This window comes from Grampus griseus (assembly GCF_964374135.1).
Source record: "Grampus griseus genome assembly, chromosome: 11".
Taxonomy (NCBI): domain Eukaryota; kingdom Metazoa; phylum Chordata; class Mammalia; order Artiodactyla; family Delphinidae; genus Grampus; species Grampus griseus.
The window spans coordinates 80952306-80978335 of record NC_139005.1 but is presented as its reverse complement, the minus strand read 5'-3'; the positions used below and the strand labels follow the sequence as shown (position 1 = coordinate 80978335).

General features: G+C 37.9%; 1 protein-coding gene across 7 annotated transcripts in view; it reads left to right on the top strand.

The window, feature by feature from the left end:
• The window catches only part of ANKS1B (ankyrin repeat and sterile alpha motif domain containing 1B), a gene marked incomplete at both ends in the record, with an annotated part of 1159914 nt that overhangs the window by 529230 nt on the left and 604654 nt on the right, over positions 1 to 26030 (top strand). For all 7 annotated transcript variants that reach the window (XM_082666412.1, XM_082666409.1, XM_082666411.1 and 4 more), the window contains one exon: positions 418 to 598. In XM_082666412.1, coding sequence (XP_082522538.1) covers positions 418 to 598 — 181 coding nt within the window. The remainder of the gene's footprint in view (positions 1 to 417; positions 599 to 26030) is intronic.

Below are 26030 nucleotides of genomic sequence, written 5' to 3'. Positions count from 1 at the left end.
TTAATTATGTTTCAGTGTTGTAAGGGCCCTTTTATTATTAGATTCTATATCCTCAGAGTCTGGCAAATGCCAAGTCCTTAATAAGTATTAGTTGAATGAAAGGTGACTCAAAATTGCAACATTCTGAATAGATCATTAAGAGAAATTCTGCGCACTGTATTTTTGCAGTCTTCTGGGAAAATCTAACAAAAAGTCTAACTTATTTTATCAACTATGCCATGATATTTTTTCATTAAACAATTTTTTATTATTTAACTAATCAAGGGATTATTTAATGTCTCTCTGTGAAGCACAAGTATATTTTATATATAAAAAACAGTTTAACTGAAAAATATCACTTAGATTAAATTGATGGGGAGATTGGGCTGAAGATGAACATGATCATATTAATACTCTCATCATGCTCATTTATTTTAGCCTAAACAACGAACATCTATTGTGTCTTCTCTGGATTTTCATCGAATGAATCACAGCCAAGAATATTTTGAAATCAGCACATCTACAGGGTGTACAAGCTTTACTTCCAGCCCTCCTGTTAGTCCACCCACCTCTTCTGTGGCAACCACAGAAGTCAAGAACAAGGGAACTGGCCATACAGGTAAAGTAGTCATTTATACAGCTATATTTTTGAGCTTTTAAAGCCAAAGCCTTTATGAGTTAGGGGACGTAAGAGGAATCTTCATATAAATCTCATTGTGTTTTTCGTTCACCTACATGTGTGGCAATGTAGAGGCTTACCATTTTTGTCAGAGTGTGGTGTAATATTCTTTTTGAATACACTAATGGCCTTTCAGTGGTTACATATTAAAGATAGTGGTTTCATGCCAGGACTTTAATGGCACCACCCAAAATGTGTGGAGAAACGTAATCATCATCATATTTTCAGGTCTGACCTTTAAACAGAACCAAAATCTAACCTTTTAACAGTTGAAATGGTTTCGTATAGTATGTTACTATGGTTTCTTAATGTAATATGTCACCTCCATGTTACATCAAAAATTTTAGAATAGACTGATATTTAGTAATAATGTGGAAGGACAATGCTGAGTTGTTTTACATTGAAAAGTAAAACTTTTAATTTCACAAAATAAAATGTTTAAGGTGGGCATTTATCTACTTAAAAAAGTAGCATTTCATTATCTTACACTTAGATGGTTTGTTACATATTGTATTTAAGCATCTGAATATAAAGGCATTAGCACATGGTATATAATGAAAGAGAACAAGTTCCTGAGTCAGTTCTGTCACTGATTTGCTAGATATTTTCCATCAAATCACTTAACTTCTCTGATCTTTAATTTGCTCCTCTGAAAAGGGGAAATAATATCTACTCTTTGGGTAGTTGTAGTAATAAATGAGCTTATTTATGTGAAGCATTTTGGAAACTATGGAAATTAATATTCTTACTTAGTATTATCATTATTGCTTAATATTCTTTTTGCTTCTTTAATATTATTTTGTTTGAAATCTGTAGTAGTTTTAAGATAAGAAGAGCCTACTGTACATCTGTACTCATGCCAAGGTGGCTGACTTTTTCTTGACTTAAAAGTATAATCTAAATTAATGGGTAAATCTACTGTTTATTTTATAAATGATTGCATGCACAAAAAATTAATCTTTATAAAAATGGCAAGTATTAATAGAACAAAGACTAACACATAACACCTCACAAGCGAATTGTATGCTGCAAAACACTTCGAATAAGTGACCCAATGAATTTATTATAACAGAGAGCCATTTCAAAAGTAGCCTGAATTATAATTAAAGCTTCCTACTTGTTAGGCAACATATTATGTAATCTAAGTATCACTTAAGAATCATCAGAAGAAGATGGGTAAAGGGGGAGACCTTTGGAGGTAGACAGACTTGGATGATATGAATGGGTTAGCATTTAACTAGAAACATCACCTTAGTATTAATATGTAGCAGATAGATTTGAGTTGAGATGAGATTGGAGGTAGGGAGGTAGGGAGCAGCAATGGAAAATATAAATGGATTTGAGAGATACAAGGAAAGAGTAATCAACAGGTCATGGCAACTGATCAGAGGTGTGATGGTGAGGAAGAAAAGTTCAAGGAAAGCCCTAAAGTTTATTGCTTAAGCAGATGAGTCAAATCTGACTACTATTCTTTGAAATATGGAATGTTTTTAGATGAGAAGGAAGAGAGGGATGGGTCATGTAGGACCTAACATAGGCCATTTTAAGAACTTTGGCTTTTACTCAGAGTGAAATGGGGAGTAATTTCAGGTCTTTCAGTAGAGTGACTTGATGTAACTTCTGTTTTATGAAAATTACTTCAAATCTTGTGTTGAGAATAGACTGGAGAAGGAGGATAAGTGTGAAAGCAGGAAGACCAGTAGGAGGTTATTGTAGCATTGCATTAAGATGAGAGAGGAAGTCAGTCAGCTCAGGTCAAAGGTGAAGCAGTGGAGGTGGAGAGAAATTGAGGGATGTTTTATGTATTTTTTAAGATTGAGCCTATAGGATTTCATGATAGAGTAGATATAGTGCATGAGATAAAGAGAAGAATTAAGGAAAACTGCAAGATTTTTGTCCTAAACAATTGTAAAAATGGTTTTTACTGTCATCTAACATGAGACAGGTCCTGGGAAGAGCAGATTTTGTGAACAGGGAGAAATACCAGTTCATTTTTTAAAATTGAAGTATAGTTGATTTACAATGTTGTGTTAATTTCTGCTGTATAGCAAAGTGATTCATTCTTTTTTTATATTTTCTTTTCCATTATGGTTTATCATAGGATATTGAATATAGTTCTCTGTGGTATACAGTAGGACCTTGTTGCTTATCTATTCTATATATAATAGCTTACATGTACTAAAATTAACCTCCCACCCCATCCCTTCCCCTGCCAAACTCCCTCTACCTTGGCAGTCACAAGTCTGTTTTCTATGTCCGTGAATCTGTTTGTGTTTCATAGATAGGTTCATTTGTGTCATATTTTAGATTCCACATATAAATAATATCATATGGTATTTATCTTTCTCTTTCTGACTTACTTCACTTAGTATGATAATCTCTATTTGCATCCCTGTTCCTGCAAATGGCATTATTTTGTTCTTTTTTATGGCTGAGTAGTATTCTGTTGTATATAAGTATCACATCTTCTTTATCCATTCATCTGTTGATGGATATTTTGGTTTTATGCATGTCTTGGCTATTGTGAATAGTGCTGCTATGAACATAGGGGTGCATGTATCTTTTTGAATTAGAGTTTTGTCTGGATGTATGCCCAGGAGTGGAATTGTTGGATCATATGGTAACTATTTTTTGTTTTCTGAGGAACCTCCATATAGTTCTCCATAGTGGCTGTACCAACTTGGATTCCCCACCAACAGTTTAGGTGGGAATGAACTCCTTTTCTACCAGGAGTTCATTTTAAGTTTGAGATACCTATTAGATATCTGAATAGCTGTGTCAAGTAGGCAGCTGAAGTTTCAGTCTGAAGACAAAAAATGTGAACATTATCATTACATAGATGATATGGAGTAAGTGTAGATAGACGACTGAAACCTGAGCTTGATGAAAGAGGTGATAAAAGGCGACAACAGCAAAGGAGTGTGAGAAGGAACAAGGTAGGAGGACATCTTCTGGTGAGTGCTGTGTTATGAATTTAGATGACGTAAGTTATTAAGGAGGGAATGGGAAGGAACATTCAACGTGGCAGAGGAGTAAGACGTGGAGATCACCTTCCTCCCCACAAATACATCAAAAATACATCTACATGTGGATCAACACCTACAGAACACCTACTGAAGCCTGGAAGAAGACCTCAGACTTCCCAAAAGGCAAGAAACTCCCCACATACGTGGGTAGGGCAAAAGAAAAAAGGAAAAACAGAGACAAAAGAATAGGCACAGACCTGCACCAGTGGGAGGGAGCTGTGAAGGCGGAAAAGTTTCCACACACTAGGAAGCCCCTTCACTGGTGGAAACAGGGAGTGGGTTGGGGGGAATCTTTGGAGCCATGGAGGAGAAAACAGCAACAGGGGTGAAGAAGGCAAAGTGGAGAGATTCCTGCAGAGAGAATCAGTGCCGACCAGCACTCACCAGCCTGAGAGGCTTGTCTGTTCACCTGCTGGGGCGGGTGGGGGCTGGGAGCTGAGGCTCGGGCTTCAGAGGTCAGATCCCAGGGAGAGGACTGGGGTTGGCTGCATGAACACAGCCTGAAGGGAGCTTGTGTGCCACAGCTAGCGGGAGGGGGTCCAGGAAAAAGTTGTAACTTCGTAAGAGTCAGGAGAACATTGTTTTGGGGTGCGTGAGAAGAGGAGATTCAGGGCACCGCCTAAACGAGCTCCAGAGACAGGCACAAGCCACGGCTATCAGCACGGACATCAGACACAGGCATGAAACGCTAACGCTGCTGCTGCAGCCACCAAGAATCCTGTGTGCAAGCACAGGTCACTATCCACACCTCCCCTCCTGGGAGCCTGTGCAGCCCCCCACTGCCAGGGTCCCGTGATCCAGGGACAGCTTTCCCAGGAGAACACATGGTGTGCCTCAGGCTGTTGCAACGTCACACTGGCCACTGCTGCCACAGGCTTGACCTGCATTCCATACCCCTCCCTCCCCCTGGCCTCACTGAACCAGAGCCCCCTAATCAGCTGCTACTTTAACCCCTTCCTGTCTGGGTGGGGAACAGACGCCCTCAGGCGACATACATGCAGAGGTGAGGCCAAATCCAAAGCTGAACCCCAGGAGCTGTGCGAACAAAGAAGAGAAAGGGAAATCTCTCCCAGCAGCCTCAGGAGCAGCGGATTAAATCTCCACAATCAACTTGATGTACCCTGCACCTGTGGAATACCTGAATAGACAATGAATCATCCCAAAACTGAGGCGGTGGACTTTGGGAGCAACTGTAGACTTGGGGTTTGCTTTCTATGTCTAATTTGTTTCTAGTTTTGTGTTTATCTTAGTTTAGTATTTAGAGTTTATTATCATTGGTAGGTTTGTTTATTGATTTGGTTGCTCTCTTCCTTTTTATTTTATTTTATTTTAATTTATTTATTTCTTTTGCGGCACGTGGGCCTCTCATTGTTGTGGCCTCTCCCGTTGCGGAGCACAGGCTCTGGACGCGCAGGCTCAGAGGCCATGGCTCACAGGCCCAGCCGCTCCGCGGCATGTGGAATCTTCCCAGACCAGGGCATGAACCCGTGTCCGCTGCAGTGGCAGGCAGACTCTCAACCACTGTGCCACCAGGGAAGCCCTATTTTATATGTATTTATATTTTTTCCTTTTTCTCTTTTGTGAGAATGTATGTGTCTGCTTCTTTGTGTGATTTTGTCTGTATAGCTTTGCTTTACCTTTTGTCCTAGGGTTCTGTCTGTCCAGTTTTTATTCTTTTTTTTTTTTTGTATAGCTTTTAACGCCTGTTATCATTGGTAGCTTTGTTTTTTGGTTTGGTTGCTCTATTCTTTCTTTTTTTAATTTTTTATTTTTAATAATTTTTTTAATGACTTTCTTTTCTTTTCTTTTCTTTCTTTCTTTCTTTCTCCCTTCCTTCCTTCCTCCCTCCCTCCCTCGCTCCTTCCCTTCCTCTCTCTCTCTCTCTCTTTCTTTCTTTCTTTCATTTTTTTTCTCCCTTTTCTTCTGAGCCATGTGGCTGAGAGGGTCTTGGTGCTCCAGGTGGGTGACAGTCCTGAGCCTCTGAGGTGGGAAAGCCGAGTTTAGGACATTGCTCCACCAGAGACCTCCTGGCTCCACATAATACCAAATGGCAAAAACTCTCCCAGAGATCTCCATCTCAATACTAACACCCAGATCCACTCAACGACCAGCAACCTACAGTGCTGGACACCCTATGCCAATCAACTAGCAAGACAGGAACTCAACCCCACCCATTAGCAGAGAGGCTGCCTAAAATCATACGAAGTTCACAGACACCCAAAAATATACCACCAGATGCAGTCCTGCCCACCAGAAAGACAGGCTCCAGCCTCATCCACCAGAACACAAGCACCAGTACCCTCTACCAGGAAGCCTACACAACCCACTGAACCAACCCTACCCACTGGGGGCACACACCAAAAACAATAGGAACTACAAACCTGCAGCCTGCGAAAAGGAGACCCCAAACACAGTAAGTGAAGCAAAATGAGAAGACAAAGAAACACACAGCAGATGAAGGAGCAAGGCAACAACCACCAGACCAAAAAAATGAAGAGGAAATAGGCAGTCTACCTGGAAAAGAATTCAGAATAATGATAGTAAAGATGATCCAAAATCTTGGAAATAGAATGGAGAAAATACAAGAAACATTTAACAAGGGCCTAGAAGAACTAAAGAGCAAACAAACAATGATGAACAACACAATAAATGAAATTAAAGATTCTCTAAAAGGAATCAATAGCAGAATAACAGACAGAAGAACAGATAAATGACCTGAAAGATAAAATAGTGGAAATAACTACTGCAGAGCAGAATAAAGAGAAAAGAATGAAAAGAATTGACGACAATCTCAGAGACCTCTGAGACAACATTAAATGCACCAACATTTGAATTATAGGGGTTCCAGAAAAAGAAGAGAAAAAGAAAAGGACTGAGAAAATATTTGAAGAGATTAGAGTTGAAAACTTCCCTAATATGGGAAAGGAAACAGTCAATCAAGTCCAGGAAGCGCAGCAAGTCCCATACAGGATAAATCCAAGGAGAAACACACCAAGACACATTAATCAAACAATCAAAAATTAAATACAAAGAAAAAATATTAAAAGCAGCAAGGAAAAATGAACAAATAACATACAATGGAATCCCCATAAAGTTAACAGCTGATCTTTCAGCAGAAACTCTGCAAGCCAGAAGGGAGTGGCAGGACATATTTAAAGTGATGAAAGGGAAAGACCTACAACCAAGATTACTCTGCCCAGCAATGATCTCATTCATATTCGACGGAGACACTAAAACCTTTACAGACAAGCAAAAGCTAAGAGAATTCAGCACCACCAAACCAGCTTTACAACAAATGCTAAAGGAACTTCTCTAGGCAGGAAACACAAGAGAAGGAAATGACCTACAATAACAAACCCAAAACAGTTAAGAAAATGATAATAGAAACGTACATTATTGATAATTACCTTAAATGTAAATGGATTAAATGCTCCAACCAGAAGACACAGACTGGATGAATGGATACCAAAACAAGACACGTATACACGCTGTCTGTAAGAGACCCACTTCAGACCTAGGGACACATACAGACTAAAACTGAGGGGATGGAACAAGATATTCCATGCAAGTGGAAATGAAAAGAAAGCTGGAGTAGCAATTCTCATATCAGACAAAATAGACTTTAAAATAAAGATTATAACAAGAGGCAAAGAAGGACACTACATAATGATCAAGAGATCAATCCAAGAAGAAGATATAACAATTGTAAATATTTATGCACCCAAAATTGGAGCACCTCGATGCATAAGGCAAATGATAACAGCCATAAAAGGGGAAATTGACAGTAACACAGTCATAGTAGGGGACTTTAACACCCCACTTTCACCAATGGACAGATCATCCAAAATGAAAATAAATAAGGAAATATAAGCTTTAATGATACATTAAACAAGATGGACTTAATTGATATTTATAGGACATTCCATCCAAAAACAACAGAATACACATTTTTCTCAAGTGCTCATGGAACATTCTCCAGGGTAGATCATATTTGGGTCACAAATCAAGCCTTGGTAATTTTAAGAAAATTGAAATCGTACCAAGTATCTTTTCTGACCACAACGCTATGAGACTAGATGTCAATTACTGGAAAAAAACCTGTAAAAAATACAAACACATGGAGGCTAAACAATACACTGCTAAATAACTGAGAGATAACTGAAGAAGTCAAAGAGGAAATCAAAAATACCTAGTAACAAATGACAAAGAAAACACAGTGACCCAAAACTTATGGAATACAGCAAAAGCAGTCCTAAGAGGGAAGTTTATAGCAATACAATCCTATGTCAAGAAACAAGAAACCTCTCAAACAACCTAACCTTATACCTACAGCAATTGGAAAAAGAAGAACAGAAAAACCCAAAGTTAGCAGAAGGAAAGAAATCATAAAGGTCAAATCAGAAATAAAAGAAAAAGAAATGAAGGAAATGACGCAAAGATCAATAAAACTAAAAGCTGGTTTTTTGAGAAGATAAATAAATTTGATAAACCATTAGTCAGACTCATCAAGAAAAAAAGGGAGAAGACTCAAATCAGTAGAATTACAAATGAAAAAGGAGAAGTAACAACTGACACTGCAGAAATACAAAGGATCAGGAGAGATTACTACAAGCAACTATATGCCAATAAAATGGACAAATTCTTAGAAAAGCACAACCATCTGAGACTGAACCAGGAAGAAATAGAAAATATAAAGGGACCAATCACAAGGACTGAAATGGAAACTGTGATTAAAAATCTTCCAACAAACAAAAGCCCAGGACCAGATGGCTTCAAGGGGAATTCTATCAAACATTTACAGAAGAACTAACACCTATCCTTCTCAGATTCTTCCAAAATATAACAGGTGGATGAACACTCCCAAACACGTTCTACGAGGCTACCATCACCCTGATACCAAAACCAGACAAAGATGTCACAAAGAAAGAAAACTACAGGCCAATATCACTGCCGAACATAGATGCAAAAAACCTCAACAAAATACTAGCAAACAGAATCCAACAGCACATTAAAAGGATCATACACCATGATCAAGTGGGGTTTATCCCAGGAAAGCAAGGATTCTTCAATATATGCAAATAAATCAATGTGATACACCATATTAACAAATTGAAGGAGAAAAACCATATGATCATCTCAATAGATGCAGAAAAAGCTTTCGACAAAATTTAACACCAATTTATGATTAAAACCCTCCGGAAAGTAGACATAGAGGGAACTTACCTCAACATAATAAAGGCCATATATGACAAACCCACAGCCAACATCATTCTCAATGGTGAAAAACTGAAACCATTTCCACTAAGATCAGGAACAAGACAAGGTTGCCCACTCTCACCACTCATATTCAACATAGTTTTGGAAGTTTTAGCCACAGCAATCAGAGAAGAAAAAGAAATAAAAGGAATCCAAATCAGAAAAGAAGAAGTAAAGCTGTCACTGTTTTCAGATGACATGATACTATACATAGAGAATCCTAAAGACGCTACCAGAAAACTACTAGAGCCAATCAATGAATTTGGTAAAGTAGCAGGCTACAAAGTTAATGCACAGAACTCTCTTGCATTCCTATACACTAATGATGAAATATCTGAAAGAGAAATTAAGGAAACACTCCCCTTTTCAATTGCAACAAAAAGAATAAACTGCTTTGGAAGAAACCTACCTGAAGGGACAAAAGACCTGTATGCAGAAAACTATAAGACACTGAAGAAAGAAATTAAAGATGATACAAACAGATGGAGAGATATACCATGTTCTCCGACTGGAAGAATCAACACTGTGAAAATGACTCTACTACCCAAAGCAATCTACAGGTTCAATGCAATCCCTATCAAACTACCAATGGCATTTTTCACATAACTAGAACAAAATATTTCACAATTTGTATGGAAACACAAAAGACCCCAAATAGCCAAAGCAATCTTGAGAAAAAAAAAAAAACGGAGCTGGAGGAATCAGGCTCCCTGACTTCAGACTGCATTACAAAGCTACAGTAATCAAGACAGTATGGTACTGGCATGCAAACAGAAATATAGATCAATGGAACAGGATAGAAAGCCCAGAGATAAACCCACACACATATGGTCACCTTATCTTTGATAAAGGAGCAAGAATATACAATGGAGAAAAGACAGTCTCTTCAATAAGTGGTGCTGGGAAAACGGGACAACTACATGTAAAATAATGAAGTTAGAACACTTTGTAACACCATAGACAAAAATAACTCAAAATGGATTAAAGACATTAATGTAAAGCCAGACACTATAAAACTCTTAGAGGAAAACATAAGCAGAATACTCTATGACATAAATCACAGCAAGATCATTTTTGACCCACTTCCTAGAGAAATGCAAGTAAAAACAAAAATAAGCAGATGGGACCTAATGAAACTTAAAAGCTTTTGCTCAGCAAAGGAAACCACAAACAAGACGAAAAGACAACCCTCAAAATGGGAGGAAATATTTGCAAATGAAGCAAAGAACAAAGGAGTAATCTCCAAAATATACAAGCAGCTCATGCAGCTCAACATCAAAAAAACAAACAGCTGAATCCAAAATTGAGCAGACCTAAATAGACATTTCTCCAAAGAGGATATACAGATTGCCAACAAACACATGAAAGGATCCTCAACACCACTAATCATTGGAGAAATGCAAATCAAAACTGCAATGAGGTATTACTTCATACCAGTCAGAATGGCCATCATCAAAAAATCTATAAACAATAAATTCTGGAGAGGGTGTTGAGAAAAGGGAACCCTCTTGCCCTGTTTGTGGGAATGTAAATTGATACAGCCACAATGGAGAACAGTACGGAGGTTCCTTATAAAACTAAAAATAGAACTACCATACGACCCAGCAATCTCATTACTGGGCATATACCCTGAGTAAACCATAGTTCAAAAAGAGTCATGTACCACAATGTTCACTGCAGCTCTATTTACAATAGCCAGGACATGGAAGCAACCTAAATGTCCATCAACAGATGAATGGGTGAAGATGTGTCACATGTATGCACTGGAATATTACTCAGCCATATAAAGAAATGAAATTGAGTTGTTTGTATGGAGGTGGGTGGACCTAGACACTGTTATATGGAGTGAAGTAAGTCAGAAAGAGAAAACAAATTCCGTATGCTAACACATATATAAGGAATCTAAAAAAAAAAAAAAAAAAGGTTCTGATGAACCTAGGGGCAGGACAGGAAGAGAGACACAGACGTAGAGAATGGACTTGAGGACACAGGGAGGGGGAAGAGTAAGCTGGGACAAACGTGAGAGAGTGGCATGGACACATATACACTACCAAATGTAAAATACATAGCTATTGGGAAGCAGCCGCATAGCACAGGGAGATCAGTTCGGTGCTTTGTGTCCATCTATAGGTGTGGGGTAGGGCCGGTGGGAGGGAGATGCAAGAGGGAGGAGATATGGGGATATATGTATATGTATATGTATAGCTGATTCACTTTGTTATAAAGCAGAAACTAACACACCATTGTAAAGTAATTATACTCTAATAAAGATGTTAAAAAATAAAAGGAGGGAATGATCAACTCTGTCAAATGTAGCTGATAAGTTGAGTAGGATTAGCACTAAGTTAGAATTGACTAGTGATTTAACAATGTGGAGGTCACTGCTGGCCTTGACAGGAGCAATTTTGTTGGAATTAATGGGGCAAAAGCCCAACATAATGCATTTAGGAAAGAATGGGAGGAGAGAACTTAGTGCAAATATAAACTACCTTTTTAAGGGATCTCTTCATAGGAGAAATAAAAAAAATTAAAATAAAATAATTTTTTTTTAAAAAAAGGAGAAATAAGATGAAAGAGGAGAAAAAGAGGATGGGTTCTTTTAACCAAGAGAAGAGATGGTCTTTAGATAGGAGCATGGGGAATGATGCGTCTGGAAACACAGGATGTTTCCAACATGGGTGCAAATGCTGGAAAAGGATTCATGTGGTGAGAGTCTGTGGAAGATCTTTTCTGATAGTTTACATGTTCTTTATGAAGTATAAAGCAGCAACATCAGTTGAGAATGAAGATGGAGGAGGAGATGTGGAGGTTGAGGAGAGAGAAGAGGGGATAAAGGAGTTGTTCAAGGAGAAAGAGAGAGTGAATGGACAAATGGGGTATGGTATGATTGCCTGGCAGCATTAAGGGCCCATTTAAAGTTCAGGTTGAACTTAACGTTAGATTAGCCAATGTGGTTCTGTCTTTTTCTGCAGCCTAGTTCAGATTGAAGGGCACACGTGCAGAGCATGTGGGAGAGTTGAATTTTACATAGGTTGTGGTTTTGCTCATTGAGTATTTTGAAGTGATTGAAGGACTAGGAAATATTAATGCAGTGAGAATAATGTTTGACCATAGAATTGAAGATGGGTAAGTAGGAGAAAGAGGACAACAAGAGAGCAAGTTACCGTGAAAAATCCATAGGATAATTGGATTGGAGATTCCAGTGAGGTCAAAGGATTGCTGGAGTCAAGGTACCAAAGACGTGGGCTTGGATGATAGGAGATGGATTCAGAGAGTGGGATCCACATGAAACCAGGAATAGTTATAATTATTAGCAATCACAGTCTTAAAGCCATGGGAGTAAGCAGCTGAATTAGCCTCTCCCCACACAGAATAGCCTTAATACTGTAGTTAAGTCAGTACATTTTTTAGAAGAAATATTTGATATAAAGAACTGTATTTCTACATTGATCTCTGTTCATCTTATTTAAATAAATATTTCCATTTATTTAACAAATTGTGATATAGATGAACTTTACCTGAGTTTACCTCTCCTATACTTTGTCTCAATTTTCCTTGAAGTGCCAAGACCTCTCAGATTGTTCCCTGGCTGCCAAGGGCCCCCTGAGAGTGGTGTTCCATTCAAGATCACTCCTTCAGGGAGCTCTGGGCTCTTGACCACCATGCATCTTCTTGTGTAAAACTTTTTAATGACTGAGAGCCCATGTGATAAGGTACTTCAATCTCTTGGGGACCCCTAATTGTTGCCAAAGTGTTCTCTTCCCTCAAATAACAGTTTTTTTTAAAAACAGAGGTAGTAAGAAGTGGTGGAAATTTGGTTCTATTTTAAAGGTAGAGCCAACATATTTTTTGGATGGATTTGATGTAGGGTATGAGAAAATGAAAGTGACCGAAGGTTATGACTCAAAGGAGTTGTGGCTCTCTTGACCTTTGGAAGGATGGATTTGGTATTATGATGAGGAAGCTTAGTTATGGATATGAAACTCCATTGGATATACAAGTAGGTAAGCTGAGTACATAGTTAAGACAGTGATTTTTCAGTGGGGTAAGACATAGAGGGAGGAAACTATGTGATAATTTTATGTTTATCAAAAGTAAAGGGTATCAGTCACAAAAGATTGAGAAACAGTGCCTTAGACCACTGTGAATGACCTATGAGTGCTGAGTTCCTCAGTGAAATTGTCATGGACAGGTGTGTTATGAATTACTGGGAGAAGAGTAGCTGAGACTCACCAGTAATAAAACATGCTTCCTCTTTATGGAAGGTTGTTTCCAGAAAGCTCTGTGTAGTTGAAGAATTTTGTGGGCTGGCACCTTTGGGCCTCTGCTAAGGAAGTTAACTACCCTGGGTAACTAATTATATCCAGTTTTGTTAGTAGTTTCAAACCATCACCTTTTTCTGGAGAAAACTGATGGGAGGGAGGAAATGTAAAAAGAGTGAAGTGGAAAAGTGTTTCTTTCCAAATGAGAGAAATAGCGAAAACAAAAGCTTTAAGTGCACAGCAGCATAAGATGCTCTTCTGCAAGGGAGAAGAAACGTTTGAGGAGAACTAAAATTAGAATGGAGAAGGTGGTATAGACCTTTCATGCTGCTCAGGGATTGCCAGAGAGGCAAACGAAGGCCTTCCTTTTAATTAGCTCACATAGAATGGAAATAGACCTCCTGAAGCTGAGATAATGTTATTCCAGCAGCCACTGGACACAGGCAGGTGAGGAAATCTTTGGCCTCCAGCCAACATGATGGCCAAAGCTGGGCTGCTGAGATGATCTTTGAGCTCCAAGCTGAGATTCAGGATGGGCTGATATGGAGGAAGGGTTAAGAGTTAGTGAGAATAATGGGTACTTACATCTTCAAGGTTTATTTCCTTAAAAATGTGCATTAAACAAATTATCTGAATTATTGATAGTTAAATTCAGTGCTTTAAGTAGACCAGGATTTTAGGTAGCCAAAAGAAAAACCATATCTGTGTAATAATAAAATATATTCTTAGTTCTTGATAATTCATGAAATGCCTCTCCTATGCTTTCCTTTTTCCTGTCCCATCTAATATCACATGACTTTTCAACAGTGCCTTTCTGTGCACATTGCACATCACACAGAAGGCAGATATAGGTTAGTCGATGCTTGACAAAGAAAGAAAATATTGACTTTTCCAATACTTAAAAATATGAGAATATATAGTTAGCTGTTGGAGTAATGTGGTTTAGTTAGTGCATACAATCAGGTGAGAACTTGTTATTCTGAGTGAAAGTAGTTGAAATGAGACTATTGGTTTATTTGGGCAGCATTAAATAAATATATTCACTCAGTACATTGCATTATGAGAAAGTTCAGGGTGCTGAGAGAGTATCTAAGAGGGAGATTGATCTCATCTGGCGGTCTGCAGAGCTTTGCCATGGGAGAGTTGGGCTCTGAGAGACAAAGAGGAATTAATGTAGCTTCAGAAATGCTTAATAAATGTGGACATTATTATTATTTGTATTGCTGTTATTACAGTCTAAGCAGTAAGTAGAGCCTAGACTCTGAGAATTCAGTGCAAACAAAGAGCAGCCAGGTGGCAAGAGTCCAGGCAGGCAACCAGAATCTTAAATCTACAAAGTTGCTTGGAACAAGCAGGTCAACCTGCTGATGAGCAGAGTTGGAATTTTTGTTTATTCTATGCCCCGATTTTATATGTCCTGGGGTGGGAGGGCAGGGAAAGCTAGAAGTTGTGTCACTGCTGGGGAGAGTCAGACTTCTACAAGTGCTCATTCATCCAACATTACAGCAGAGGTAAGAAAGCAAGTGTTCCAGAAAGTTCTTGTGTTGAAAGTCTTTTTTTAACAATTTAATTTTTATTAACTCAGTCTTCTCTTGCTTTACCTTCTGTTAATTCATGTGAAAATATAACTTCTTTGTTAGCTAGAATTTTCTTTGTAATTCAAATTCAGTGCTGCATATATCTTCTCTCTAATTTTCTTGTCTACTTTAGTTTGCTGATAGTTTTATATCTCTTGAAAAACTCTCCTTGCTATCAGTTATATTTGTGTGATATGTGTATGATCATTGCAGCTAAAAGTAAAACGGTAGGAGAAAAGCTGGTAGTAACTTTTTTTTAATAGAGGGGAAAGCCTTGGTACTTCCAGGTCATGCTATGGAGAAATCCCCTCTCTACCCCCTGTTAAAAACAGTTTCCAAACCGCTAAACCTTTTTCTCTATTCCCATCTTTATCTCTACAGTCTACTTTTGGGAGAACATTTTCCCCTTTTTTCTCCGCACCTGTCTATGTTGACTGGTGCCCTGTGTGTCTATGTGGGCCCCAGCCCCTTAAACGCAGACTTCTCTCATGTGTCTTGCCATAGTGAGCCAGCCCATGGCAGAACTTTTTCCAGATGTTCTCCTAGGTAACTTCCTACCTACTTAATAGACCAGATTTTTCCTGCCTTCCTTGTTCTAGGCTGTAGTGATCTCAACTCTTCTACCTGACTCTTGGCATCTGTGATAGGCAGAATTCTAAGATGGCCCCATGGTTCTCATCTCCTGCTCCCTGTATCCATACATTTTTGTGATGCCCCTCCTTTGAGTGTGTGTGGGACCTGTAACTTGCTACTTGCCAATGGCAAAGGTGATGAGGTATCACTTTCATAGTTACAGTATGTTTTATGGCAAAGATGAAGCGATTTTAAAGATGAAATTAAGGTCACTGATCATTTTAAGTTACTCAGAAGGGATTTTATCTTTGATGGGCTTGAACTAATCAGGTGATCCCTTTAAGAGGGCGTCTAGAGGTTAGCAACTTACAAGCAGCAGACTCTCTCTCTCTGTCTCCACGGCTGGCTTTGGAGAAGTAAATCATTGTGAGTACTGCAGCTGCACCCTGAGCCTCAGATAAGATCGCAGCCCTGGCCAATACCTGGATTGCAGCCTGGTGAGGCCCTGTGCAGAGGACCCAGCTAAGCCTTGCCCAGACACCTGATTCATGTAAACTGTGAGATGGTAGATGTATGTTGCTGTAAGCCATTGTTTGTTGTGATTCATTATGCAGAGATAGAAACTGAATGCAATGTCCAGTGATCCCTTGATTTGGGAGCAAGAAAGACTCTTTCTCCATCTGCCTTATCTCAAGAAACCTCCCCTGAACAGCACTAGTCCCTTGCTCTCAGTGTGATTTGAGACGTGATTGAAAGTGAAGAATTGGAAAATTGTCTCCTTTATCCTACATCCTGAAGCCCAGCTCAATTAATGCATGTAGGCATTATCTATCATACCTTTTTTTTCCAAAATAATATTTTTTATTTTAATAGGCACTAAGTTGTAAAGCTAAAGTTCTAATAGTGAAATTTTAAGACAAAAGCCAGAGGGTGGGAGACTATATTAGGGATCATGCAGACCTGAGATCCCTAAATTATTGATGCTTCCCAACCAGGCCTCCTTCTCCAGGACTTGGCTTTTTCTCAAAGCTAGCAGAATTAATTTTTTCAAGCATATACCTGATTATGCCACTCCACTGTTTAAGAACCTCTTATGGCTTGTCACTATCTATATCAGAATGTCCAAATGCCTTAGCTTGCCCAACAAGGTCCTTGATAATTTGGCTCTAACTTTTTATTTACCTCTACCCAAATATACCGTGTACTCCTAAGAACATTGTTCTTAGAGTTCATGATTCTTGATTCATAATGTACTGTTCTGTCAGCTTGGAATGCCTTCCCATCTAATCTACCTGGTAAACGTGTGTGGAATTTGGCTAAGGGTAACCACCTTTGTGAAGCCTTCTCTAATTCCAACAATTCTTTATTCCATGTGCCCCCTTAGCACTCTTCACATACCTCTACTATTAGATATTTTATACAAAAGTATTTGTTTACATGTCTGTGAGCTCCTTAAATGCAGGGACCATGTCTCAGATAAGGTGAATCCCCAGTGCTTCTCGTAGTGACTGACTTACAATAGATGCTCAATAAATGGTAAATGATTGAATAATTGGATGAATATTTGCTTTGTTGGAATTCTACCACCTACTATGTGCCTATTTCTATCTATACAGTAAGGCCAGACTAGCTTTTCTCTTAACTACATTGCTTTCTTCTGAGCCACGGAGCCCACCTTTCGTTGGTTACTTCATGAAAATGCCTCAGAGAGAAATGTCATTTTTAATGTAAATTTTTTTTGCATAATTGATCTGATTTCACAGATGGAAAGACGGCAGTTATTTACATTGGGTGGCTATTCATTTTTCGTGGCTAATTATAAAGTAGTTGACCTGGCATTGTCAAAATCATTATTATCACTCTAGAAAGCAATGTATCTGATAATGTGCACTAATTTCTAATTTCCTTCTCCTTTTTTTTTTAAATAAATTTATTTATTTATTTATTTATGCTCTGTTGGGTCTTTGTTTCTGTGCAAGGGCTTTCTCTAGTTGCGGCGAGTGGGAGCCACTCTTCATCGCGGTGCATGGGCCTCTTACTATCGCGGCCTCTCTTGCCACGGAGCACAGGCTCCAGACGCGCAGGCTCAGTAGCTGTGGCTCACGGGCTCAGTTGCTCCGCGGCATGTGGGATCTTCCCATACCAGGGTTCGAACCCGTGTGCCCTGCATTGGCAGGCAGATTCTCAACCACTACGCCACCAGGGAAGCCCTCCTTCTCCTTTTTATTTTAGTGAACCAATGTCTAAAGCTTAATTTTTAAAACAGGAAAGCACATAGCACACGTGAAAGGAAGCATTATTAACTAAACAAATCTCTCAGTTCCTAATGATTAGCATTTTGACAAGCTGTTGCCTTAGTTGAAGGATTTATATCATATATTACATAACTTCAAAGTATTTTTGTATTTCTTCTTGATTTGAGTACTAAGTAAATAGTACTAACTTTCATCTAAATGTAAAGGAAACCTTCAGTTCTATTTTAGTCCCCATAGCACATTTCCTAGACCATTGATAGGCCATAAATTTGCAACTGGGTTTTGTTTCTACTATTAATTATAATCATCTGGAATAGGGTAAAATTACAACAAATAATATATTAAGGCCTCTAAGCTAAATAGTTTGCTATTTACAAACAGTATATTTGCTCCCTGAGGTTGCCATGCAGAAAATTAAAACTAGAATATCAGATTCAAAGTGAACCTGAACCATTTCCCCATACCTTATATTTGATATAGTCCCTTTCAGGCAATTATTAGTTATTCTTAAAATTTTATCTTTAATATACTTATCTAAAACCAGATATTTAGTATTACATAAGAGCTGGTGTCATATGTTCATACTATCTAAGGAATCCCAAGCATATGAGCTATTGTGGTTAAGGCCTTAATTATTGGTTGGTTATAAATATAAAACTATATATAAACACTAAACAAAAATTAGTTGTATTATCACATTTATTAATATTACTAGATAGAGAAAGTTCATTCATTCATTTAGCAAATACTCATTTAGTACTTATGAAATACTAATACCCAGGCAAAATACTGGGTATACAGTAATGGAAAGACATGACCCCCTCTCCTCAAAATGTTGTGTTAAGGAAAAAATTAAAATCTATTGTTATTATATTATTATAATATGAACCTAGATTTGGGAGCATATAAATCTGCCTAGGAGAGTTAGGTAATACTTGTCCTATGACTTGAAGAATTTATCAAATGGATATTGTAGGAATATGGTGAGGGAGGAAAGGAAATAGAGAAAGGTAGAAAAAGCAGAGCCTTTAGAACCAGAGAAATTTGGACATAAGTCCTTATTTTGCCACTTAACTGTGATCTTTTCATTTCTTTTGAGATAATACAGATGGCCATACCTAACATAGGATTTTGCACATTGTAGGCACTCAATAAATATTATCCCTTCTCACCAACTTTGAGCCTCATGACAACCTTGCAGATAGATATTTAGAACTGATTGTATTATCAACATTTTAAAGCTGAGGAAAGTAGGTTCACAGTGCATCAGGAAACTTGCTTAAGGTCACACAACTAGGTTAGTGGCAGAGCCAGGCCTAGAACCTAGATCTCTTGACAAAACTTTTTCCACTATGTTACAACAAGGATTCCGGCTTGTGAAAACGCTAATCATTAGGAACTGAGATATTTGTTTAGTTAATAATGCTTCCTTTCATGTGTGCTATGTGCTGTCCATGCATTTAATTATTTATTCAGTCAATAAACATTTCTTGAGCAACAACTAAATATCAGACATGTTACCGTGCACAGATGATACAGTGGGGAACAAATGACATTGCCTTCATTGAGCTGAGTCCATCAGAGAAACTGACTTCTTACCAGCAACTTCAATAAATCCTAATGAGTGTCGTGCAAGGGCACATTTAGGTGCTCTGGAATGTGTGGCAAGAAGACTTATTCTGATCAAGGAGGTCTGGCAAGTCCTGTGTGAGGAAGTAATATTTTTGTCAAGACCTAAAGAGTAAGCAGGAGTTATCTGGACGGAGAGGAGAGAATGTTTTTCCAAACAGTGGGAGGTTTGGCAAAGAAGTAAACGAGAACATGATGTGTTCAAGGGACTGAAACTGATCCAAGATAGCAGGATCAGAGAGCCTGAGTAAAAGAATGGCCAGGGGTGACTCTATAGAGATTGGCAGAGGTTATGTTGTAGGGGGCTCTACAAGCCATATTAAAGAGTCTGGATTTTATTCGAGGGGAAAAACATTGCAGTTTCCACACTACATAAAAAGTCTGGCCAGTGGGGAAATGGGGTCTGAAAACTGACTCCTTTTCTGTTCATCCCAGAGAGAAAACAGTTACTCTTTTTTTTCAAGTTTCTTACAAAGGCTCATATATAGCATACTATAGGCTTGCTGTGGTCCTAGTGGGAAAAGCACCTAAGGTTTTAAGCAGCAGAGTGATAACTGATTTGCATCTTTCCATGTTCATTCTAGCTGTGCTGTAGCTACTCTTAGAGACTGGGTGACACAATAAGTGAGACTGGGCATGGGTGAGTCAATGGCAGCTTAGATTGGGGCTTGTATCTCTGGGGGAGAAAAGAAGTGAGATGCTTAAGATCTAGACATTAAAGGATTTGTGATTGGCTATGGAAGTTAGAGGAGAAGGGTATGGGAGGAGAAAAGGATTCTCCTCACTCTCCTGGCTTGAGCAGAAAACCATAGGAATCTCCGGTACAATATCTAAGACTTTAATGTTGAGAGAAAGCTGCTGGAGTTATTATATGGTGGGAAGATGTCAAAATCAGCTGGAATAGAGGACACAATAAAAGCATTTAAAAGTCCTTTGGGGCCAACAGGCATGACATTACATTTAAGGTAATGGTTCTCTTTCATTCTTTCTTTTTTCCTTGCTGGAAAAGCTGTATCCCTTTGTTATTTTCATTTTACTTCATAGGCCATTGTATATTTCCATTTGTCTAAATTTGTTCTACAGGGACATTAGTTGTTACCTGACTTTAGTTTTAATTTAAAAGGAAAAAAACTCACTGTAGTTATGAAGAAGATTGGGCATGTGAGCACCTGATTCATTTCCCTGGGTGGCACCATGACTCACCCTCATTAAAGCAGTTTTGCTTTGAGGTGCCTGATGCTGTATCAGTTTGGAACTTTCTGTGTCCTTTATGTGAACAATAAGATAAGTTTCTCTCATGGGTCATTCACTGCTCTTCATCTCTACCATGAGTCAGATGTTTGCATTTCAAAACATTATCCTGCCTGCAATTTTCCTCTTTATAAATTATGCAGAGAACTTCTACCAACAACAGATTCTCATTTACTGACTTTTTGGATTTGTATCTGTAAAACATGTTCTACTTGTTTTGCGATAATTCAGTGAACAGTTTTATGGCCAACAATAGGGTACTATTTTATTTGTTTTATCATCATTGTCTAAACATCAAGTACCTCATTAGATAAAAAACACAATCATTTGTAACTGAATTCAAACGCTGATGATTAAGTCACATGAAAAGCCCTCCCCTGATTCTTTGCCTCTAATTATATTAGGGTTCCTCCCTTTCACATTCAACCTCCTAGAAAGAGTTGTCTGTACCTCCTGGACTCATTTTCTCATCTCTCAGTCACTCCCCCAAAACTACTCTAATATTCCACTGAAATTTCCTCAGTTAGGGCCCCAAGACTGTTTATTCCTAAATATAATGGATAAAGTCTTTATCTTACTTGACCAATCGGCTACACTTAACCCATGAAACACTCTTAGCATGGGGCTGTGTTACACCACACTCTCCTGGTCTTCCTTCTACCTCTCTAGTGTCCATTTTGGTCTCCCATTCCTACAAGGTTACTGTTCTTCAAGGTTCGAAACTAGGTTCTCTCCTCCTCTCACTCTAAAGACTGCCTCCAGATGATCTCAGCCACTTTATATGGCTCTTTTGTTTAAACATGTGCTGATGTTACTCAAAGTTTTATCTCCAGGCCAAAGTGGAGTTCCAGACCTCTAAATTCATATTTCTCCTTGACCTCTCCACTGAGATGTACCACCAGTACTACAAAGTCAACGTCTCTGTGTTAGTTTCCCAGGCCTGCCAGAAAAAAGTACCACAAACTGGGTGGCTTAAAACAGTAGAAATTTATTCTCTTAAGAGTTCTGTATGTTAGAATTTTGAAATCAAGGTGTCAGGGGCCAAGCTACTCCTGAAGCCTCTTGGGAAAAATCCTTCTTAGCTACATCAGCTTCCAGGAGTTCCTTGGATTGTGGCAGCATAACCATAGTCTCTGTCCCTAATTTCTCATGGCCTTCTTCTCTGTCTCTATGTCCTTTCCTCTTCTTATAAACCCACCAGTCATTGGATTTGGGGCCCACCCTAATTGCCTTTGTTTATTTGTTTTGTTTTTATTGTATCATAAGCTTCATGATTACAGAGAGTATACCTTTCTTCTGGAATCCCTGGAAACTAGTACAGTGTAGGTAAATGAATTGTTGACTAATAAATATTTATTAAGTAGAAGGATGAAGAAAAGAAGCAAAGCAATTAATCAGAAAGAACTAATCTGAAAAATGATAAGCAAGCTAAAGTAATTTTAGCTGTGAATTTTTAAAATGTGGCTAAATGTAATTTTTTCTAGTCAGTATACTAACAAAGTACATTAAGAATCAGTCAAACCTTATTTTAAGCTCATTTAAAACCTTCTTCTATAGTCCTGCAAAAATACATCATTCTCATAGATGCTGGAAAATACAATTATATTCCCCACTGCCTATTTTATAACTGGGGCTCTTTACACCCCTTCTTTATTAATGAAAATGTTCCTGCTTTTGTTGATACTACAGGATGTGATATTGTTTCCTAAATATTTCTTGAACATATCTCCAAAAAGGACAAGATTAAGTAATTACTAAGCATTCTAATTACAAAAAAGAAAGAAAGAAAGAAAGAAAGAAAGAAAGGAAAGAAGAAAGAAAAAAGAAAGGAAGGAAGAAAGAAAGAAGAAGGAAGGAAGAAAGAAAGAAAGAAAGAACAAAAGAAAGAAAAGAAGGAAGAAAGGGAGAAAGAAAGAAAGAAAAGAAGGAAGAAAGAAAAAGAAAGAAAAAAATGTATATCCTAATAAAATATCTCAAATGTCAGCACCAAAGAATGAAAGAAAGCACTGTTTGTAATGTATACCTGCTTACTTTTGCAAAACATTTAGGTCTCTTTACATATATAGCTGGCGAAAGCTCTGATTGAATATTTAGGCAACTAAGAAGTTAAAAGGGACCAGACATGCAGGGTTGTATCTACTTTGCCTACATTAATAAATTTTGTCCCATGAGAGGATCTGTGGTAGACCCTTGTGCTTGTAATAATTGAAAATGCCCTAGTTTCAACTAAATCAGACTAGGTTATATAGATGTTGATGAGAAGAGAAGTAAAAGTACCTCACTTTCCCACAGCATTCACTATGTAGGAAAATAAGGATTACTCTAGGGAGTTAATTGTGTTGTTTACAAGAAGGCAAGTCCTCAAAAGAAATACTAAGTCTTGGTAGTTTGCTTTACTTTGTGTTAGTCTACTTGGTATTAAATTCACACAATTTCAGAACACATAATTATAATATTCACTAATTAAACAGAAAAGTCAACCAAATTAGATACAGTAGGAAAATGTCTTGGCATAACCCAGTGAGTCTGCTAAGATTTATTGTCATTAAATTATCCTAAGTAGACACTAGCATTCACAGCTTAGTATTTATTATTCTTCATTTATTTTTAGTTCATTCTGACAAATTCAAGGCAGAAGATTCTAGCTTTACCGTATTGTGTGGGGGCCTCTAGGTACTTATATAATGACTTCTAAAGCCTTATGTAACAATTTTCTTCACTCAACAAGATTCATTTGTGAATTCTTAGTAATTTTAGAGTAGTTAAAACAGTTTTCTTCATTTCAGCAATAAAAGTTGTCATTTTCAATTAGATTTTTTTAGATAGGTCATCTCTATTATTATTAAGAAATGCTTTACATGTTTTGCATATATTAATTCATTTAATCCTCATGACAGTAGTAGGTACTATTGTCACCTATGATTTACAGATGGAGAACTAAAGCACAGAACCTTTAACTGACTTGCCCATTCATATGGCTAGAAGAGAGTGGAACTGGGATTTGCTTGCATGCATTCTGACTCGTGATCTATGCTGTTAGCCAGCACATTATCCTGCCTTTCAAAAATCGTATTATATCATATTTGTAATATATTTTAGAAAGTGCATATGACTTTTGTTTATTATAATTGTTATTAATTCATATACACTTGATCCCTTATTTCAGAATTCTAAATAGTGTAAGTGGATCTAGAGAGGCAAAGCTTTTCTCTCTCTGAGTCCGCCAAATGCTGGCAGTATCTGAGTATATTTCGGAAGTAGCTGCTTTGCTACCGAACTACTTTTTACTTTATTCAGCCAGTATTTAGGGAACACTTCTTATGCTTCAGTCACTGTTAGGCACTGGTATACAGACATAAAAGTCTCAGCCCTTACCTAAAAGGAATTCAAAGCCCAAGAAGTTTTCCTTAAAGGAGAGAGAAAATAGTGTCTTTAGCTTGTTGCTGACAGAGCGAAGGGAAGAAATGTCTGGTAACTTAAAGAAAGAGATAAGATACTATTCTAGCTCTCTGATGAAATTTCATTGCTTCTATCCATATCCCTCCATTGCATATACCATCCTGATGACACATGATTTTTGCTTAAAGATATCGCTATGGATTGTCACCAGGGAGATCCTAGAACTGAGTCAGGCAGTTATGTGTCAGACATCATGCAGGGGTCTTTCCCATGTATTAATTCATTCAATTTAATCCATATACTAATTCTCCCGTATAGGTATTGTCACCAATTAACATGATGGATAAAAAAAAGATTAAGTAACTTTCCATGGCCCATGGAATAAAATAATAATTCAAAAAATGGATGCGAATGTATTTTGACCTCAAATTTAGAGCTACCAGTGGCAACTAGCTGATTATTTTTTTTGTGTATTTTACGTATAGACGCGAATAAAGCTCAGTAATGAAGGTCCAGAATCTACAAGTGTGTTCTCCTATTTTTAAAAAAACGAATTAAACCTAAAATGTCTTTTGCGTTTAGAAGATATCTTTCAGTTACTATTACTGTGCAGCAAGTCACTCTAAAACTTAATAGATTAAAACCACAGGAATTATTAAATTATCTTACAGTTTCCATGGCTCAGGGATTCAGGACAGTCTTAGCAGATTGGTATTGTCTCAAGGTCTCTTATGCAGTTGTAGTCAGATGGTGGCGAGAGCTAGAACAGTGTGGGGCTGGAGAATTTGGCAGCTGGTCATATATATTTCTTTTAGGTAGCCTCTGGGCTTCATTAGATCTCCCTGCATGGGCTATCTTGAGTTTCCTCAAAGCATGTTGGTCTCGGGGCAGTTGGACTACTTGTGTTGGTGATGCAGGGCTCCATTGCTAGTGTTCCAGATACAAGGTGGATGTAGCATTGCCTTTCTGACTTAGCCTCATAAGTCAAAGAGCATCACTTCTACCACACTGTATTGGTTACAACTGACACAAACCCAGATTCAATGGAAGGGGAATTGGACTCTACTTCATAATGGGGGAGTGGCAAGATTCTAGATGAACACATGGGATAGGAGATATAGTTATGGCTATCCCTATAAGACACAGTCTTCTACAGTTCCTCCTCTAGCCCAATAATTCACATCCCTCCCACAGGCAAAATATGCTCACATCTTCCCAAGATCCCTCAAAAGTTTCATCCTATTCAGCATTAGTCTCTGGCTTGAAGTTTTATCATCTAAATTAAGTCCAGGTATAAATATCATATGATATCACTTACATGTGGAATCTAAAAATAAAAATGATACAAATGAACTTATATACAAAACAGAAACAGACCCACAGACAGAGAAAACAAATTTATGGTTACCAAAGGGGAAATGAGGGGAAGGGATTAATTAGGAGTTTGGGATTAACATATACACACTACTATATGTAAAATAGATAACCAACAAGGACCTTCTGTATAGTATAGCATGGGGAACTATACTCAATAGCATGTTATAACCTATATGGGAAAAGAATCTGAAAAAAATACATATATATGTGTATAACTGAATCACTTTGCTATACACGTGAAACTAACACAACATTGTAAATCAACTATACTTCAATAAAAATAGTGAGCTACTTGGCAAAATTTTAATATTAGGTTTTCAGGAATAAACCACAATTTCTTCTTAGGCTTTTAGGTAATTAAATTTGTTGCTAACATTACTGCCAAAATTGTGAATGCCATAATAAATTTTCTAGAGATGTGGGGAAAAATTAATTAATTAGTTAAGCCCAGGTACAGACCATTCTCTTTGGTGAGGTGCCTTAAGCAAAGCACTAAGTGCTATTCCTCTAGGTCTAGAGTCCTGTGAACTAAAGAGGTAGGTTATCTACCACCCATATATTCATACTATAATGATTGGACAAGTATCAATTAACCACAATAGACACTTCCATTTAAAAAAGTTGGAAAATTATAGGCACAAGGCAGTCACTGGTCCATAGAAATTCTGAATTCATGCCAGGTACATGTTGTCGGTTCTGTGAGTAGGGCTCATTTCTACTCTTTGAGTTATTCTCCATGGCTGTTGGCTCTGCCCTCTGGGGTTTTA